The sequence below is a fragment of the Rattus norvegicus genome, chromosome 1, assembly GCF_036323735.1.
Source record: "Rattus norvegicus strain BN/NHsdMcwi chromosome 1, GRCr8, whole genome shotgun sequence".
In the NCBI taxonomy this organism is placed as follows: domain Eukaryota; kingdom Metazoa; phylum Chordata; class Mammalia; order Rodentia; family Muridae; genus Rattus; species Rattus norvegicus.
Window position 1 is genome coordinate 204,058,890 of NC_086019.1, and position 18,220 is coordinate 204,077,109.

An 18,220-nucleotide genomic window follows, 5' to 3' on the forward strand; every position below is an offset into this window, starting at 1 on the left:
AGAGGTGAGCTATTGCTCTGGCCTCTGACACATGCCTCTGTACACTTTCCTCAAACCTTTGGCCCAGGCTTGGAGAAGGGGGTCAACACTGGGGTTAGGGAAGATACTTTCTGCCCAGCCAGGCCCAGTGCACAGACAGGACCAGCCTGCTGACTCATGCTCAGTCTTCACCTCAGTTTCAAAAAATTTGAATTTGAACAAATTTTAATATAGGGATTGTGAAGATTCTTCCAAAGTCAATTTCCGTTTTCACCTTCCTGTTTCTGGAGCCCTTGAGAGACAGGCATCTCTTTTAAAAATGAAATAACATCATCCTGTCCTCCTTTTGGGAAAAATGCTTTAATGTGAGTTGTCTGAATCAGTTGGAAGCAAGCAGCAAACCCTGGTCGGTTGTCTCTTTAAATCGACTCTGCAGTGTGACGGGCAGCGGGCCGCCGGGCTGGGAAGAACCATTCCCGCTCTGCCGCAGGGAGCCAGGGCACGGCGCGCTGCCGTGGTCCGCGCCTCCCCCAGTCCCCATGGTTACAGCTCCTGCTTCCCGGCCGGTCCTTCATTCCCCTGGCTGTTGCTGCAGAAATCAGGCGCGCAGGCGGCTGGCGTCCCCCAACCCAGAGCTGGAAACTGCCTGCAGAGAGCGCATTGGATGCCTGCTCTTCTCGGCTCTGACTCACTCCCTCCGGGTGCAGAGCTCCGTCCCCAGCGCAGTGCTCTGGCCACAGCCAGTCGCCAGGCTGCAGCCCTGCAATCTGTTGATAACTCCACTCATAAGCTCCAATCTAATGCCTTTCGTCATAGAAAGCTGTTCCCTAGCACGAGGGACATGCCACATCTCGCCTGTGAGAAGCGGGAGACCTGTGCCTCTTCAGCTGCCTTTACCAAAATAGGTGAGAAGTTGGGTGGCTTCCTCCTGGTGTCTGAGGAGGGAAGGGGAGGGGTAGGGCTTGTGCCCCAAGCTACTGGCCGGCCACAGTGTCCACTCATGAGGGCCATCTCTGGAGCAGAAATGCTATGAGGTGTTCGGCCACTCTTGCTGTTGGGAAGGTGGATTCTGAATAACTTTGGGTAAGTCTAGAGCTTGGAGCCCTCGCAAGACCACATAGTTCCAGCCAGGCAAGAATGTCCATGTGGGAGACGCCAGCCCTCAAGGTCCATCCACACCAGGCAGCAGAAGCTGTGCCTGCCCGGTCTGCCCGGGGAACTGAGAGATTTATTCAGGTTTATTTGATTCTCTTGATTTCAATTGACAATGCTGGTCTGGCTTGTGCAGCCTGAAATAACCAAGTTGCGGTCTTACGTTGGTGAGCAGAGACTACTTAAGAGATGGTTTCTGGCTGCCAGGAGCCAGGTTTCCTCCCAAGTCCCAAAGCCCAGGCTGTCCCCACCTCTCTGGATGCCTCAGATGGAAGCCGGAGCCAGGGACTCCAACAGGCTGGCCAGGTTGATAGGAGCCAGAAAGGGGCAAACTTGGGAAGGGACTGAGTGCTCCTTGGGTATACCTGGGTATTGACCTGTAACAGGCTGGGAGGGGGCTCCTGTGCACCTGACCGTGCACTGTCTTTGCAGGTGGGTCAGCCTGCAGGTCCCCACTCATTTTCTCACAGTCACTCTGAGGTAGCCCTCCCAGGAGCTCGACTGTGACTGCTGTTTGGGACTTGACCTTCCAGATGGCCATGGAGGCCAGAGGGGAGAAGGGCACAACATAGTGGTCGGTGCCAGCAACCCCAACGGTGCGCTTGCCTCCCTAACTCTGCAGGGCTCATGGTGAGTACACAGCCCAAGGGGCCTAAAGCTCAGACCAAAACCCTGCGGTTCACGTCAGATCAGGGGGTTACCACCTCTGATAGGTAGAGGAGGCTTGGGCAGGAAAGTAAGTTATGGTGTGGTTAGGCAGTTAGCAACTGTCCAGCCTGTGTCAGTCCTGGGGTGGGAGAACTCTATGGGGGAGGTGCTGAGGGCAGCGGGGTCTGGCTACACTGGGTCTCTGGCTGCCTGCCAGGGTCTGTCTGGCTCACTTGGTGCCGTTCATACTAATTAGCTGCAGGCACACGGCAATGTCGAAGCATTTAATCAACAGAGTGGCATCCATCCATGGAGGCTCGTATCCAATGCCTGGGGAAACCTTGTCTAGTCCTAGACTAGGTTCCCTCCCACTCAAGGGGGCCTCAGTCAGGTCACCAGGCCCTTCCTACTGTCCCTGCTCCTCAGAAAGTCAAATGGCTTTGGCAGCTAAGGCTACACGACAGGAGTTGGGGGAGGGTGTTTCTCTCACTAGAAAGGAGTAAGGGCAGTGTGGTCAGTGGGTTGGAACAGTGTCCAAGACATGATGGGGCCCTTCCTGAAGGCTCGAGCTTGTTTTGTGGTCGCTGCCTATTGGTCTCTAGGAAGGCTGACAGCCGAGTAAATAATGCATTGTGTATGTTCCTAAGGGACAGCTGACAGGGGCAGCTCGGGCTGGGGTGCGTGCTGAGAATGCCAATGACCACCAGGATAACGTGTCCGTAGCTGAGACATGGACATAGGTGCTTCAATGCAGACCTGTGTGTCTACCAAGTAAGGAGCATTCTGTCTGAATCACTGTTCACTTGCTTCTTGCACCATTCAAAATGCCCAAGAAGCAAGATCCCTGGTACCCAAATCCACATCACGTTAGCATTGCTTGCCAAGGCAAAGGTTGTGTCCATGCTCTCTCCTGACCCCAGCAAGGTTATCTGTTCCAGGCACTGGCAGCTCTCAAAGGAGAGCACCCTGGGCTTAAGGGTCCCTTGGCTTCTGACTATGTCTCCTACTGCCCCCCAGGTGCCACACCCAACATGGCTGTCAGCCCTAGGTTGGAATGGTTTGTGGCCTTCATCCTCAAATTCACGATGTTTGCAAAATGGAAAACATCCCTTGGCAGATGATAGATAAACTGTCTGAAGCTTCAGGAGGCATGGGTGGCTGCAGTGACCACCCTATGTGACCCTCTGGGCAGTATTTAGCTGCCTAGCTCAGCTCCCTACCTACAAGTTCCTGGCCCTCTCCTACACTCAATTCCCTATGCAAGATGTGTCCGCCCTTTGCTCCCACTTGCCTCAATATACAGAACTCACAGCAGTTGCTACCAGCCCCGGGGAGATTTCTGTCCCACGCAAGGACCATGCCAGACTTCAGAAGCCCAAGGCTGCCCCATTCAAGAGCCCACACTGTGAATGCCTCCCTGACAACTTGGCCTGCAGCCTGTGGACTTTCAGGGAGTTTATTACTATCAACTGATAGTTTGCAGATGAGAAGTATCTGAGAGACACAGAAAGTATGGGGTGGACAACCTGAGGTACTACATCTTCTGGATGTCTGCAGGCTGTGATACTGGTGCTGGACAAATCACCTGGGACCTGGGGACAGAATGGTTGTAGTTCTGAGACTGGTTGGCTTTAGCTGCGGCTCCATAGCGACCTGCACCGTGCCTACTGGCACTTCTCCAACACACGTCCAGCAGCAGCACACCACTTTCCTGCTCTAGGGCTTAAGATACAGCTAGTGTCTTCTGAACCACATACCAGGGTGTGAAAGAGTCCTGGATTCAGGGCTCTACCATGCTCCTCTTCCTAGACATTATCCTTGTCTGATCCTCCCCGTGCCATGTCCAACATGGAAAGCCGAGGGCACCTCTGTCCTCAGAGCATCTGCGCCACTGCAAATAACAAACTCAGAAGCCAACTAGCTTTGTTACAGTAGGCACTGCTGTTTAAACTCCTGCAGACACCCAGACACGGATGACTTTGCCCTCTGTCACCTGTGATTCTCACAGTTGGCACCAAGAAAGCACGTTTCCTAAAGGAACAAAGTGACACCTGCGAAAGCCCGAGAGAGTTGTTCATCATCTGCCTTCTCTCTGCTGGTTCTTGGAAGCATCCAAATTGGTGGATGAACTAAGGCACTTGCCACATTCCTGGCTCTCACTTTCTGGCAACTAGAGGCGAGGAACTAAGCAGGATAGACTGATGTGACAGACGTGCTCTGCCATGGTGTGGAACGGGGTGGTGTGGGATGTGTGGTAGAGGATGGAGGGGGTGGGCTATGTGTATACATGTGGAAGGTATAGTGTGGGATGAGTGTGCTGATGTGTGGCGTAGGCTGTATGGTATGGGCCATGCGGTGTTGGTGTGTGTTATAGATGTGTGGTGTTGAATAGTGTGATGTGAGTGTGTGGTGAAGATGTACAGCACGGGGTGTAGGTGTAGGATGTGTAGTGTGGGTGTGTGGTATAGGGTGCAGTGGAGTGGGATGTATGGCACTGGTATAGAATGGTATAATATAAAGTTTATGATGGGATTCTGATACAGACTAGATGCGTGTGTGTGTGGGATGTGCTGTAGGACATGCGGTGTGGGACTTATGGTACACATGTATAGAGTAGGTGTGGGATATAGAATGTATGGACGTGGTGTGGCGTATGGTGTGTGGTATAGATGTGTGGAGTGTGGTGTGGACTGTAGTGTGTGGTGTGTGATGTAGGGTGTGTTGTGTGTGGTACATGGTGTGGGGTGTGTAGGGTGTGGGGTGGGGTATGTAGTGTGATGCGTGTGTGTGTGGTGTATGGTGTATGGTGTGTGGTGTCATGTGTGATGTGTGGATGTAGTATGTAGTATGTGATGTGGGGTGGGGTATGTAGTGTGATGCGTGTGTGTGTGTGTGTGTGTGTGTGTGTGGTGTATGGTGTATGGTGTCATGTGTGGTGTCATGTGTGATGTGTGGGATGTAGTATATAGTATGTGATGTGGGTTGGGGAGTAAGTGTTGAGTGTGGTATGTGTGGGGTGCTGTGTGGTATATGTTATGGGGTGTGGGGTGTGGTATATGGTGTTTGGTGTGTAGGGTACCGGGTGCTGTGTGGTGTGTGGTGTTTGATGTGCAATGTGTGGTATGGTGTGTGCTGTGGTATGTGGTATGTAGTGTGGTGTGGTGTGTGGGGTGCGATGTGTGGGGTGCGGGGTGTGGGATGTGTAGTAGGGTGTGTGTTATGTGGTGTACATGTGTGTGGAGGATGTGTGATATGGGATGTTAGGTATAAAATGTGAGGTATGAAGTAGAGCAGTAGAGTGTGAGATTACTGCATAGAGTCGTGCAGTGTTAAATGTGTGGTGTAGGAGGTATGGTGTGGAATGTGTAGCATGTGATAGGTATAGGAATATGTGATAGGTATAGGAATATGTGATAGGTATAGGTATATGTGATAGGTATAGGAATATGTGATAGGTATAGGAATATGTGATAGGTATAGGAATATGTGATAGGTATAGGAATATGTGATAGGTATAGGAATATGTGATAGGTATAGGTATATGCTGAGGGGTATGTGGTGTTGAAAAGTGTGACACGGGATGTGTTATATAGAGTGTAGAGTGTGCAGGGGAGGTGTTATAGAGTTACCAGAGTTTTAGAATGTGTGTGGGATGCATGGTATAAAATAGTGTGACATGAGATATATGTATGGGGTGTGTGGGGTGGAGTGTATGGAATGGTGTATCGTGTGTGGTGGGATGTGACACACAGTGGTACAGTGCGGTAAACTGGGTCGGTGGGTCGTGCCTGTCATCTCAAACTTTGGGAGTTCTGAGGCAAGAAAATTGGCATGTGTCTGAGGCCAGCCTGGGCTACACAGCAAGACCTCGTCTCAAAACCAGAGCATTTCAATACAGAGTTATTGTCTGAGACAGTGCTCACTTGGACGATGTGGAGAAGCACGTGGAGTAGGTGGCAAGAAGTAAATGGAGAAGGATGATGGTTGTATAATGGGGCACTGTGGGGTTACACCATGTGAGTCAACACAGGATAGAACACCGTGTTGTGGTATGGGGAGGACTGGTGTGGTGTGGAGCCACACAGGGTGGACAGGTGTGGGATGGGATGACACAGTGTGGTTTGTGATGATGTTCTTTGACACAGTGTGACGTAGGATGGTCTGAAATAAGAGAGCACAGAGAAGAGTGGGAGGGTTAAGATGGAGCTGTGCAATGGGGTACTCTGGGACGACACAGTGAGGGGACCCATGGGTGGGTTATGATGGTCAGTGTGCTGGGAACACGTGGTGCCGGATAATGTGCTGTGATGCAGGATAGTGTGGGGCGGGGCGGCATGCTGTGAGGGGACACCGTGTGAATGATGCAGGATAGTGTGGGGTGGGGCAGCATGCTGCGAGGGGACACCGTGTGAAACTGTAATATTTGAGTCTAGGTGATCAGGTGCTTCACTTGTGTGTTGTTGTGACAATGCTGTGGCTTGCATTGGTGTAAGCATGTTAACAGCAGTAGCAACTGTTAGGGCTTTTACAGAGAACTTAGTAGGCCCTCACTTGCTGTGGCCCAGGCTTACCTCACTGCCACTGGATGCTGGCTCATTTGACAGGGACAAAGCCTTGCCTAGTCCCTGCTTGGAGTCAAGGATCTCAATACATGATATATTTGTGTCTATTTCCACATTTAAAAAAGACAGGAGAGGGGTTGGGGATTTAGCTCAGTGGTAGAGTGCTTGCCTAGGAAGCGCAAGGCCCTGGGTTCGGTCCCCAGCTCCGAAAAAAAAGAACCAAAAAAAAAAAAAAAAAGACAGGAGAGGGGACCACAGACCCACAGAAGCCTAAAGGTCAGAGTTTAATACCCAAGAGCCCACATAAAAGTGAAAAGAGAGAGCTGATTCCACAAAGTTGTTCTGACCTCCACACAGGATCCATGGCATACTACACACACACACACACACACACACACACACACACACACACACACTGCTAATGATTGATTAAATCAATAAATATATAATAAGACATGACATAATTTTCAATGCCAAAGGCACTGGAAAGATATACAAAGAGTAGACCTCGCACCCTGGCTCTGCGACTCTATGGAACTCAGACAGGCACCAAGGCACTGCCTTCCTCCCCATGGTTCATGAGGGTCACAAAGGTTGGCAGTGGAGCACTTTCAGATGCACAGAAGCTTTGCCTGTGTGTGATCATCTCTGAGACCATGGGTGAAGGGAGATCTGTAGCTCTAAGCTATGAGCCCAAATGTGGTAGATTCCTTTCAACCTAGCGGGGCCTGTGGTACTCAGGAGCCAACAAGTGGCCTGTCCCTGCCTCCCCTTACAGGCAGGTGGGACAGATCACTATGTTTACAAGCAACTCAGAACTTCTCTCAGGATTTGTTGGGGTCTATTGGGGTTTGGGTTTTGCTTTTGCTTTCTGTTTTATTTGGTTTGGTTTCTTTTTCTTTTTCTTTTTGTCCATCCCAAGGTCTAAATGGCTAGAACCGTCTCAGAGCTACCATTCTGTCAGACAGAGCTTTTCCGGTCTCAACATTCTCCTGAACTATCCACACTAAGAAAGCAACTGCCAGCCTAGAAGGAAACACTCTTCAAAATGTCTGTCTTCAAACCTCTTCATGACTTCTCCGTCCCATGTATCCCTCTAAAAAGGAAATCCCAGCAAACTATGTTCATGTAACGTCCACTGGCATTCTAAGAGAATGAGTGACTTACCTTCTGTTTGTCCCATGGAAGGCTGATCTATTGATAAGATACAGTTATCACTGAAAAGACAAGCAAGGAAATGCATCAGGCTCTCTTGAAACCAGTCTGGGTTGGTGCAGAACCAGAAAATAAAAAAATACAGAACGGAGAAACAAGAATAAGAAAATCTACACACAGCGACTCCCACTGGTGAGTCCGGCACTTGAGAAGCTGAGGCAGCTGTAGAGGGAGATCCTGCCACAAAACAAAAGAGAACAAAAGCACAGATGGAACCGAGGAAGACAGCGCAGGAAGACTAAGTTGAAAGAAGGACCGAGGCTGAGGAGATGACTCAGTGGGTAAGACAACTTGTTGTGCAAAAAACATGAGCCTGGGTTCAAGCCTATCACTTACGTAAGAAACAAAACAAAACCAAAACAGGCAAGACTGCACGCTCCCATAACCCCAGTGAAGACAAGAGGATTGTTAGAGCTAGTCTGCTATGAGGTTAGCCCCTTTCTTCACTCAGAGACTGACTCAAAGGATTAAGGCAGACAGTGAGAAAGCTATGATGGCCGGTCTCCTTTAGTTTCTGCACATACATGTGTGCATACCTCACACACACTGCAACACACATTCACATACAGACAGGCAGACAGAGGAGGGGAGGAAGGAAGAAAGGAAGGAAGGAAGGAAGGAAGGAAGGAAGGAAGGAAGGAAGGAAGGAGAGGAAGGAGAGGAAGGAGGGAGGGAAGAAATCAGAAGAGGAATCAGAAAGATCCAGTTGCTCCCTCTATTCAAAGTCCCTGATCAGAGAGCCATGAGCCTTCAGACGTGGCATCCCAGGTTCAAGGGACTCCTTTTCCACTTGTCACAGCCATCACAAGCTTTCCTATTACCTAACTGAACTCTCTTCCTCCTTCCCTCCTTTCTTCTTGTCCTGTGTAACTTCCTGACTTGTTTTATTGGCAGAACAAGCTTAAAGGATACATCAACTAAAATACAATGAAAATGTGAATGGAAGCTGTGACTCAAAACAGGATAGCTGTTACTGTATGTTAGAGCAGGTGTTTTAGCCGCTGTTCTGTAAACAGGATAGCTGTTACTGTATGTTAGAGCAGGTGTTTTGACCGCTGTTCTGTTGCTGTGACGAGACGCCATGACCAATGCAGTGCTTATAAAAGAGAACATTTAACTGAGGGCTTGCTTTCCGTTTCAGATGTTTAGTCCATTATCATCTTGGCAGGGAATGTGATACAGGCATGTTTGGCTAAGAGATATATCCTGATCCTTGGGAGACACTGGTCTTGGCTTAGGATTTTGAAACCTCAAAGCCACACCTCCTAATCCTTCTAATCCTTTCAAATGTGCTAGTGCTAGTGACTTTGTATTCATGAGCCTATGGGGCCCATTCTTATTCAAACCACACAGTGGGGATATTCATGGGACTGTTGGCTGAGCACCCAGCTTAAGAGAATAAAGAAATGTCCAAAATGGCTTTCTGAAGCAATCAGCCCATCCTGCAGACAATGCAAGCAGCATGTCACCTGGACCTAGGTGGTTAGGAGCAGCCTTTATCCCTCATTGAAATTCACCCTGCTTCTGAGGGTTCTCTGGGACGGCCCTTCCTCCATGTTACTGAATCTACAGATTCTTTTCCTACTTCGAGCTGATAGCATCAACCAACAACAGTTCTGAGGAGTAAGCAAGAAGTGTTATCCGGTGGTCAAGGAACAGAAAGGGGAAGGAACCCTGGAGACTCTGAGGCTGCTCTTGGGTGTGGGTTTTCACTAGGCCTGCATTCTGATAGTTCAGTGCTCCCTGCTGTCATTAGAGAAGGGAGGAGACTTCCAGGAAACAGGGTGCCACCTCCTTTTCCCCTGACTTGGTTATATTAAGGTCCTGGACAGCAGGGTGGGTATGTCTGTGTCACTATAATTAGATGATAACAAGCTCAGTATCCTCTCGAGTGTCAACATGGCCTCCACATCAGACTTCACCGATGTAGAGTTCCTGTGGAATGTGTGTGGTAACTGGGTAGCCGGCAGCCAGGAGCATGTGGTTATCAGCATGTTAGCTGTAATTTGTGGGGGCAAGTGACAGCTGGCTGGACAACAGACTTTGGTCATTTGAGAGCTCTTATGTGGTGACCTGGGAGCCAAGCTCTGGTCACCATCACTGCTTCAGAGAACGCTCTGGCTCCACAGCAACAGAGGGAGCTGTCCTTAAGCCAGGCGGCCTGACCCCGTGTCAGATCGCTGGAACCTTGCCCAAGGAACATTTGCACAGTAGACTCCTTGAGAGGAACTTGCCCATGTGTGAACTTTAAAATATGAAATGCATCTCCATTTTGCATTGCCTACTTTGAATTTTAAATGTCACCTCTAAAAATGCAGAAAGGCACTGCTGATCATTCTGATACAAATAAGCAAGAAGCCAAACCAAACCCCATTTTTAACCAAGCAAGCTCATTGGTCATCCCCTGGGTCATCCTGTTCCTAGTCTCTGAAGTCCGTCTTCATGTAGGTGACTCCATCCCCACCCAGGCTGGGTCTCCAAAGCGTACAGAGCCCCCAGAGGGTTAGAGGAAGCCTTGTGTTAGCCCTTGTGACTATCCAGCTGAGAATGAGTCCCTCGGCCCAAGACTGTGTGATCAGGTCTGGGCAGCATCCTAGGGGGGGAAAATCACTGCATAGTAATCTGGCCCTCTAAGCATTCTGCCTGCTACGTGAAGACAGTTCTCTTTGGTTATTTAGCCTCCCGTGAGGCTTTGCTATATGAATCCAAGCCATAGATCAGGTTCCTATAGGAACTGGAGATGAGACTGTGGAGCACTGTTCCCAACTCAGAACACCAGGGACTCTGCAAGCAGCACTCTGGTTATAGCTGAGCCCTCTGCCCTCTGGGGCTCCCTCAGATCCTTCCCATCACAAGCATCTGATACCATCAGGAACACAAGCCCCTGTGGCACCCTCACACCTCATATACACAGTAACGATGACCATGGGGGCTGGGGGCGGGGCACAGAAGACTTGGAAGCCATAGACAGTCCTTCATTGTAGAGTTTTAGTGCCAGGGAAGAAACCTAGCTGCAAGGCAAGAACTGTACTTAAAAGCTCACTTGCATTTTGTTCTCATGTTCTCTCGCTCGTGCCCCCCACCGCTCTTGCTCTCTCTCAGTCTCTCTCATCTCTCTTACTCTCATAATCTCTCCTCTCTCTCTCTCTCTCTCTCTCTCTCTCTCTCTCTCTCTCTCTCTCTCTCTCTCTCTCCTCTCTCTCCCCCACCCCAATAACAACAATAGTAAAAATGGGTCAAAATCCTAAGACTTCCATGGAGAGACTCATGTGCATAGGTACCTGGAGATGTCACTTGGGCCCAGCTGAACCCAAAGTTCTTAGAACCCCATGGGGCACTCCACCTCCCAGTAGCACAAGCTCATCTGGTATGTGGGTATCCTGATCTCACCAGGAAGCATGCTCCCCATGACTCAGAAGTTGGCTTCTGTCTGACAGGAAGCAGCTGAGCCGAGACAAACAGAATAATGGCCTTGGTACTCACGGGAGCCAGAGTGTCCTCTATCACCACATAGTAAATTCTCTGCAGACAGACACCAAAGAAGGACATGTGTTCTCCCGTGCAGACCAAGAATCCGGAAAGAGGCTGCTCTCCACTGGGTCTGGAACCCTCCACTTAACACACTATAGAAAGCATCTGAGGCTTTGAAGTCAGGAGCATTCAGGAGATCTTAATGGAGGCACTTATTGCTTGGAGAGTGAGGTCGTCTCTGGCTGCGTTCCTAAAAATACCCATGGGCAAATGTCCTAAGTATGCCACACAACTGAGCTCACCCACCGGGTGAGGTGCTGGATGTTCAGGAAGAAAGACACACTCCTCGGGGAAACAATGCACTCTCCCCCTTCAGAAACTCCCAGCCCATTGCAGGTGCTTTGTCCTTACTCAGGTACGGGCTCCTCCTGCAATTGTTGCCTGGCCAGCATTTCTGAAGGCTTCGTGGGGCAGAGATGTGATGGCACTATACCATCCTGTTGATATCCAGACTACAATTCCCCTTCCAGGACCTTGGGCCAAGTGTGGGGAGTTTCCCGGTCAGGAGGGTAGGATGTGGGGATCTCCAGTAGAGGAGTACAGTGTGCCCGCTCTAGAGCCAACTTTGCAATGTCTCGTTAGGAAATCATGACCTGGGATGGACACAGGCCACATGGCATCTCACCGTTTGAGTCTCGTGTCTTCCAGAGAGTTGTTCCTGTGCTACCCATGTCCACACCTACCCCTAAGACTTCTTCCCTGCACCAGCTATGACCCAGAAGTGTGATAGGTATGAGGACACTGTGGACATGAGCCCTGGCTGCCCACTGACCAGGTGTCTCTTCGAGGTTAACCAGAGACTTGACCCTCTTGCCCCAAAGATGGTGGCAAGAAAACCCACCCCAGGGCCCTAAGGATTTCCAACCCAGACACCCATTCCTCTGGGTGGCCCTACTACAGGAAAGCCATGCGTTCATGTGAAACTGTCACCTCAAACCCTTTACTTCAGTTCGGATGCACAGTAAAGTGGGTTTAAGCCTGGAAAGGTCCTGAGGCCATACCTATGGCTCGTAACAGCTTCTCTTTCTCCATCTGCTCAGGTTAATGCCGCTAGGACCTGCTAGAAACTGGTGGAAAATTCCCCCAGGGAGCCATTTAAAAGCGTAATGTCAATGAACGTGGGGTGCAGAAGTGGGTTGGAGGAGGCTGGGTGTTCTGTAACTTGCCTGAAGGCAACAGACACATATGCAGTGGAAGCTGGCGCCTGCCTGCCCTCTATCTGTGACATGGATAGAGAGACGGCTAGAGGCAGATATAGGCACTGTGGAAATGCTGCCTCTAGGAGCTGCTCTCAGAGTCATGGGCAGATGCTCTCAGCTGAGCAGCCCTGGGAAGGCACCAACCCCAAGTGGGCTCCTGGGATACTGTACCCTACAGCCTTCCTGCCTGAGTAGTCACTGACGAGAGTCCCTTTCTGCTACCAGCCTGACCCCTCCTGACACACCTGACAAGTCACATAAAGAATCCTGGCTATATCAGTCACTCCACTCTCTGCTTCCTTTCCAGGATTTGAAGACTGTCCTCTCCCTGCCCCAGTACCCAGGGGAGTTCCTGCATCCCGTGGTGTATGCCTGCACTGCGGTCATGCTCCTATGTCTCCTTGCCTCTGTCATCACCTACATCCTGCATCAGAGGTAAGGAAGCCCACCCCACCCTGCCCAACACAGTGGCCACAAGACCACAGTACTAGAGAAAATCTAATCCTTCCATCCTGGATCTCGACCTTCTTTCATTATTAATTATTTGTTGGTTGGTTTGTTTATAATTTATGGGTATGAGTGTTTTGCCTACATATATATGTATGTTGTGTTCTATGTATATGCCTGGAATGGCCCAAAGAGGCCAGTAGAGGGCGCCTAGTACACCTGAACTAGAGTTAACGATGATTACAAGCCACCATGTGGATGCTGAAGACCAAACCCAAGACCTCTAACAAACACCAAGTGCTCTTAAAGGCTGAGCCATCTCTTAGTCCCCACTGCAACATCTTAACGGCATCCTCTGTGTTCTTGTGAAACTGTGTGACATAAGTCAGTCCTGAGATGGAAGCATGTTGGTTCCAGCATCCTAAGAGGTCATGGTCAGGCTTGCAGGGTCCTTGAAGTCCCCTCTCTATTGTGACTTTTTATCAAAGGACCTTCTTGACAGAGGTCTACTTCTGAGTTTGTTTCTGGATGCCTATGTCTGAGAACGAATGTGTGTGACTTCTGTGTGCCTGAATCCATAGAAGATGCACAAGGAGATAGGAGAAGGGAATCACAACCATAGCCACAGCCAAACACATAATTAAAATTGTGAGTGATGCCTAGGCCTGGACCATAGGCCGTCACGAGTGGAGGCTTGTATATGTCAAGGCCATTGTTGGGGGAGAGGATTGATCCAAAACTGTTCTTAGTCTCCTTCCGCAGTTCTAGCAAGTTACTGCAGAGAGGCTGGTTGAAAACAGTGACTAGAATAGAAATTGTTTCTTCACAGTTCTAGAAATTAGAAGTCAAGAGCGAGGGTACTGAGCAGGTTTGGTGTCTGATGAGAACTCGGGTCTTGGTACATGGATGGCATTCTCTCTGAGTCTTCCAGCTGTCTAAAGAGAAGGGAGCCCTTAGGGCCTCTTTAATAAGGGCACTAAATCTGTTCATGAGAACTCCATCCCAACAACCATCTCCTAATACCATTGGGCTGACAACTGAGTTTCAACAGAGATTTCTTTAAAAGATTTATTTATTTTATGTATATGGGTACACTGCAGCTGTCTTCAGACACACCAAAAGAGGGCATCAGATCCCATTACAGATGGTTGTGAGCCACCACGTGGTGGCTGGAAATTGAACTCAGGACCTCTGGAAGAGCAGCCAGTGCTCTTAACCTCTGAGCCATCTCCCCAGCCCCTTCAGCAGAGAATTTGAGAAGCACACCCAGACCACAGAAGCAGTAGGATGTCTCTTAGACAGGTACACAGCCATAGTAGAGTCAGAGTCATAGGCTGAACAATGCTGGCCCTGCCCTTTAGACATTCTGGTGACCATGAACATTATCATAACCAAAGGCAATCAAACTTGTAGTCACATAGTCTGGCCCTCTCTGTGTATCAGACATCTACTCAGAGAAAGAAGAAGCAGTCCCAGAGACCTCAAACAAGCCAGTCTCTGTCAAATGGACATAGGGGTAGAAACTCTACAGAAGTCTTTGCAGGCATTGCTCCTGTGAGAGCCTGCTGACGTGGACAAGGTTCAGTTGTCTGTCTTTCCCATGGTCTGGTCCTTGGGAGGGGTTACTCCCAGCCCTAGTGAGAGCCTACTATTCCTACCATGGACAAGGGTGGTATTTCCAGGCTCTTCTCTAAACCAGTGGTTTTTAATGTGAAATCTCTGTTTCCCATAGTGCCATCCGGATAAGCCGGAAAGGCCGGCATGCACTCCTCAACTTCTGCTTCCACGCAGCTCTGACCTTCACCGTGTTTGCTGGTGGCATCAACCGCACCAAACACCCTATCTTGTGCCAAGCGGTGAGTGCTGCCTTCCCCGTGCTAAACAAACAAAAGCGCGCACGACAGTTTTCTTATCGCAGCAGAAATGTATGCTAATTTGCTTATAAAATAATACCTTAGTGCTTGTTCAGCTGTTGCTCCCGAGGAGAAGAGTGAGGCTTCTATAGTGGCTCCGTATTACAATCCCACTCTGTCTGAAGCAGGTCTAGTCTAAGGACTAGTGGGCCACATACCTAGACAGGTACTGCCCAGCAAACATGGATCTTCACCAGAATGGCATGATGCCTCTCCCAAAAACCCAGTGAGGCAGTACCTAGGGGTGGGCTGAGTGAGGCCTTCCAGTGCTGACCTCACCCTGCTGGCAGATCTGCCAGCCACAGCTACCAGTAGCAGCAGAGGCTCCACCTCACACAAACCAGGCAGAGAGCATCCCAGCCATCTCTGCTCTCTCTCTTAGGGAAAGGCGGGCTTTGAAACACCCAGCACGGAAAAGAATAGCTCAAATCACAAGGCAGATCATCTTCACACGTGTGGCCTGGTTTGAGGATCTTAAACAGGGAAATAGAATCTGTGGCCCGCGGCTAAGACGATGCTAGAGAGACTCCTTCCAAAGCCAAGCCCAGGACTGTCCTTTGGGGCTGTGGCTCTGGATCAAGGGAAAGAGCCAACCACACCTCCAGCAAGATGTGTTTGTCCTGCTCCACACCTCAGCCCCATGTGTGAGGACAGACAGGGACCCAGAGCAACTTACCAAAAACCCTGGTGGTTACTGTTATTTCATGGCCAAAATCTTCCCTGCACCCTGGGTCCTCAGGTAGCCCTAACTACTACAAATTCAGCAAATAGCTATTGGCAGCTGCAGAGATGACCCCAACCAACCCGAGGACTGCATGACCCACATTAATGACAATAACCACGTTATCAGTTCCCCAGCCTCTCCTATGACCTGTCCTCTTGTGTGGGTAGCCAGCTGCAGCTGAGGCTTATCCTGAGGATCAATGGGTGATGATAGGCTATTCCCAGAACAGCCTGGCTAACAGGACACACCCTCCCACCCAGACCCACCTAGCTCAGGCAGGCTTAAACTGACTCAGCCAATGCTACTGTTTACCTACACTGGTGCCATTTGAGGCCCACAGTGTTCTGGAAGCATGACATCCACACCTGAAAGATACAACCCATGTTCTGGTCCCCTGGGCACCAAATGTATGTGTCACATCAATCCCTGGGCCAGACTAGCTGAAAAGGCAGTGCCACATGCCTGAATGGGAGAGAGATAGTTTCCTCCATGCTGCCTCTGTTAACCGTTAACCTGGAAGCAGCCACGGGGAGGACTAGGAAATCCCACTCTTGCTATAAAAGCTTACCCAGAAGCCATCAAAAAGGCAATTGACTGGGTCGTTATCTTTATGTTTTCACTATGCCACCAAGTGCCGAGCAGCTGGGGCCTGCTGGCCACACAGTCATTGGAATCATCTTAGGGTCTCCATGAAATACAGCACTGGCCCAAGGCTCAGGCCAATCCCACGAAGCCCCAGGGATCCAGGCATGCATAGCACCCCAGAATCCCGCCAGGGCAGGACCTGGAAGAGAGATTTGGTAGGCGGGAAAAAATGGATCAGGAAATGCCTCCGAGCTAAGATCTACAAGGGCCATACTCAGATGGGAAGTCCTTAGTAACAATGCTGGGACTCCAGATAACAGACAGGTCCCTGGGTGCTGGAGTAGGATGGACTGCAGAAAGCAGCCACCTCCTAGTCGCCGGTGGCTTCCTAAAATGGCCAGCCTCTATTCATCCCTTGCTTGGCGACACACCTGCCAGGCACCGATAGTGTTAGCGGTGTGGTACCAAAGGAAACACATCTGCTGGGCTATGTTGGGGGAAGTCGTGGACAGCACATGACTAAGAACCAGAAAGCCACATGGCCTTCTGACCTCCCTATGTGTTTTGCCTCAAGTTGGTTTTTTTGGGAGACCCTGAACTGCTGCTGCAAGGGCGGGAGAGTCAGAGAGAGCTCAGGGAAAACAAGAGATAAGGGGGGGAGGGCAGTTCCCATAAAGCATTCCAGGTAAGAATCTCCACCACACAGAGACATGTTTAAATGTCTCTATGCCTATACACAGAAGTGAGGGTGTCTATTGCTTCTGAGGCCTCCCTTAGCCAGAAGCCAGGCTGGTTTTAATCAGTTGCCTGACAGGTCAGAAGCTAGCCCACCTCACTCATCACAACTGCTCCCTACCTCACGTGCTAGGAGGGAGAGACCTGAGAGGAGCAAGCTAAAAACTAGATCACTGAAAGCTAGATGTGTCCGGACTTTGATCAGCAGCCAAGTGACTGAGTACAGGAGTCTCAGCCCCTCCCCATCCAAGCTCAGCATCATCACAGAACAGCCAGGAGAAGTGGTCCAGAGCTCTGGATGGCTGGTGAGAACAGACAGTTGTCATAGCAACAGAAAGATGACCGTGAGTCTCATTAAAGTACTAAGTGACATCATAAACAAAGCAGACGGCTGCTGTTAGTCCCACATAATGAATGTGCGTCAGTGCTGGCCCTGGGTCCGGAAGCAAGGGAGGGTGTCCTGCCTGCTCTTCCTCTCAATAGCACATGCTGTCTGGAAGCCAAGCGGCATCCCTTGACCTCCCTATGTGTTTTGCCTCAAGTTGGTGTTTAAGAGACAAAGCCTGCCTTTGTACACTTTCTGCTCCCTGATCGCACAGCTTGGATGAGACTCAGTTTAAGGGAGGAAGCAGCCAGGCCTCCCCTCCCTCTCTCCTAGCCGTGCTCCCACCTACCTCAGGGCCCTGAACTAATGTCTCAAGGACAAAAGTCAGGCGCCCTTCTGAGGATGAGTCTGACATTTCTATCTGTATATGACAATAACTGCCACACTGCAGATCTTCCTTCAAGCCATGCCTACCTCCCCTTTTCTGTTTGCCTTTGCACTGAACTCTTACACGGCAGACAGCTCTTGCCACCTAGGTCCGGGGCCTCCTGCCCTCATCCAGGTTGAGCCCACTGTGGCTGGAATTTCCATGTGGCCCATCTCACCTGAGCAGCAGCAAAGCCAAGAGAAGGCTGAATTTGCAGGACACGCTGCGCTGTACCCACGAAGCCATCTGAAACCATAAACAGTTCTCCAATCTCTCCAACCTCCACCCCGCCCCAAGTCCTCATCAATTATTATAGCGTTTGCTCATAAGTAAAAACTGAACTCTGGATTCGATAAATCATTATACCGGTGCGATGTTAGCTTTATTCAGGAAATCTCTGTATTCCTTAAACATTTATGTCCTTTCCGATTATAGCAATATTTAACTTGCCATTTCAAAATGTCAGGTTAGTACCTCAAAGGTAGCCTTATTTTATGGAATCAGATGGAGACGGAGCAGTGCAGAATGCGTAATTAGCTAGCGTAAAAGTGCTGGCTGGGACTAGCTCCAGCGGCCGTTTCCATAGCAATGAGTCACTGTGCCGTGCAAGGGTGGGTCATCAGGCCTGACTCGGTGCCGTTCCTTAAACTCAGTGCCTCAGTGAATACATGTTAGGAGCCCTGCTGTGCAGCTGCGCCTGCCTTCCACTTGGGGGGTCCAGAGTGGGGCCAGGGTTCACACATAGGTGTGTGCACCAGAGCCCATACATAAAGATGGC

At 50.1% G+C, this 18,220-nt stretch overlaps 1 protein-coding gene across 3 annotated transcripts in view; it reads left to right on the forward strand.

Annotated features, from left to right (window-relative positions):
- The first annotated feature begins 328 nt into the window (after window positions 1-328).
- Adgra1 (adhesion G protein-coupled receptor A1) overlaps window positions 329-18,220 on the forward strand; it is a 43,652-nt gene continuing 25,760 nt past the window's right edge. For 2 of the 3 annotated variants that reach the window (XM_039101255.2, XM_039101253.2), the window contains exons 1-4: window positions 329-884; window positions 7,264-7,837; window positions 12,594-12,721; window positions 14,466-14,589. In XM_039101255.2, coding sequence (XP_038957183.1) covers window positions 12,680-12,721; window positions 14,466-14,589 — 166 coding nt within the window. In that variant the 5' untranslated portion in view covers window positions 329-884; window positions 7,264-7,837; window positions 12,594-12,679. Of the gene's footprint in view, window positions 885-1,563; window positions 1,762-7,263; window positions 7,838-12,593; window positions 12,722-14,465; window positions 14,590-18,220 lie in introns of all 3 variants that reach the window. The other variant, XM_039101254.2, reaches the window with a different exon arrangement.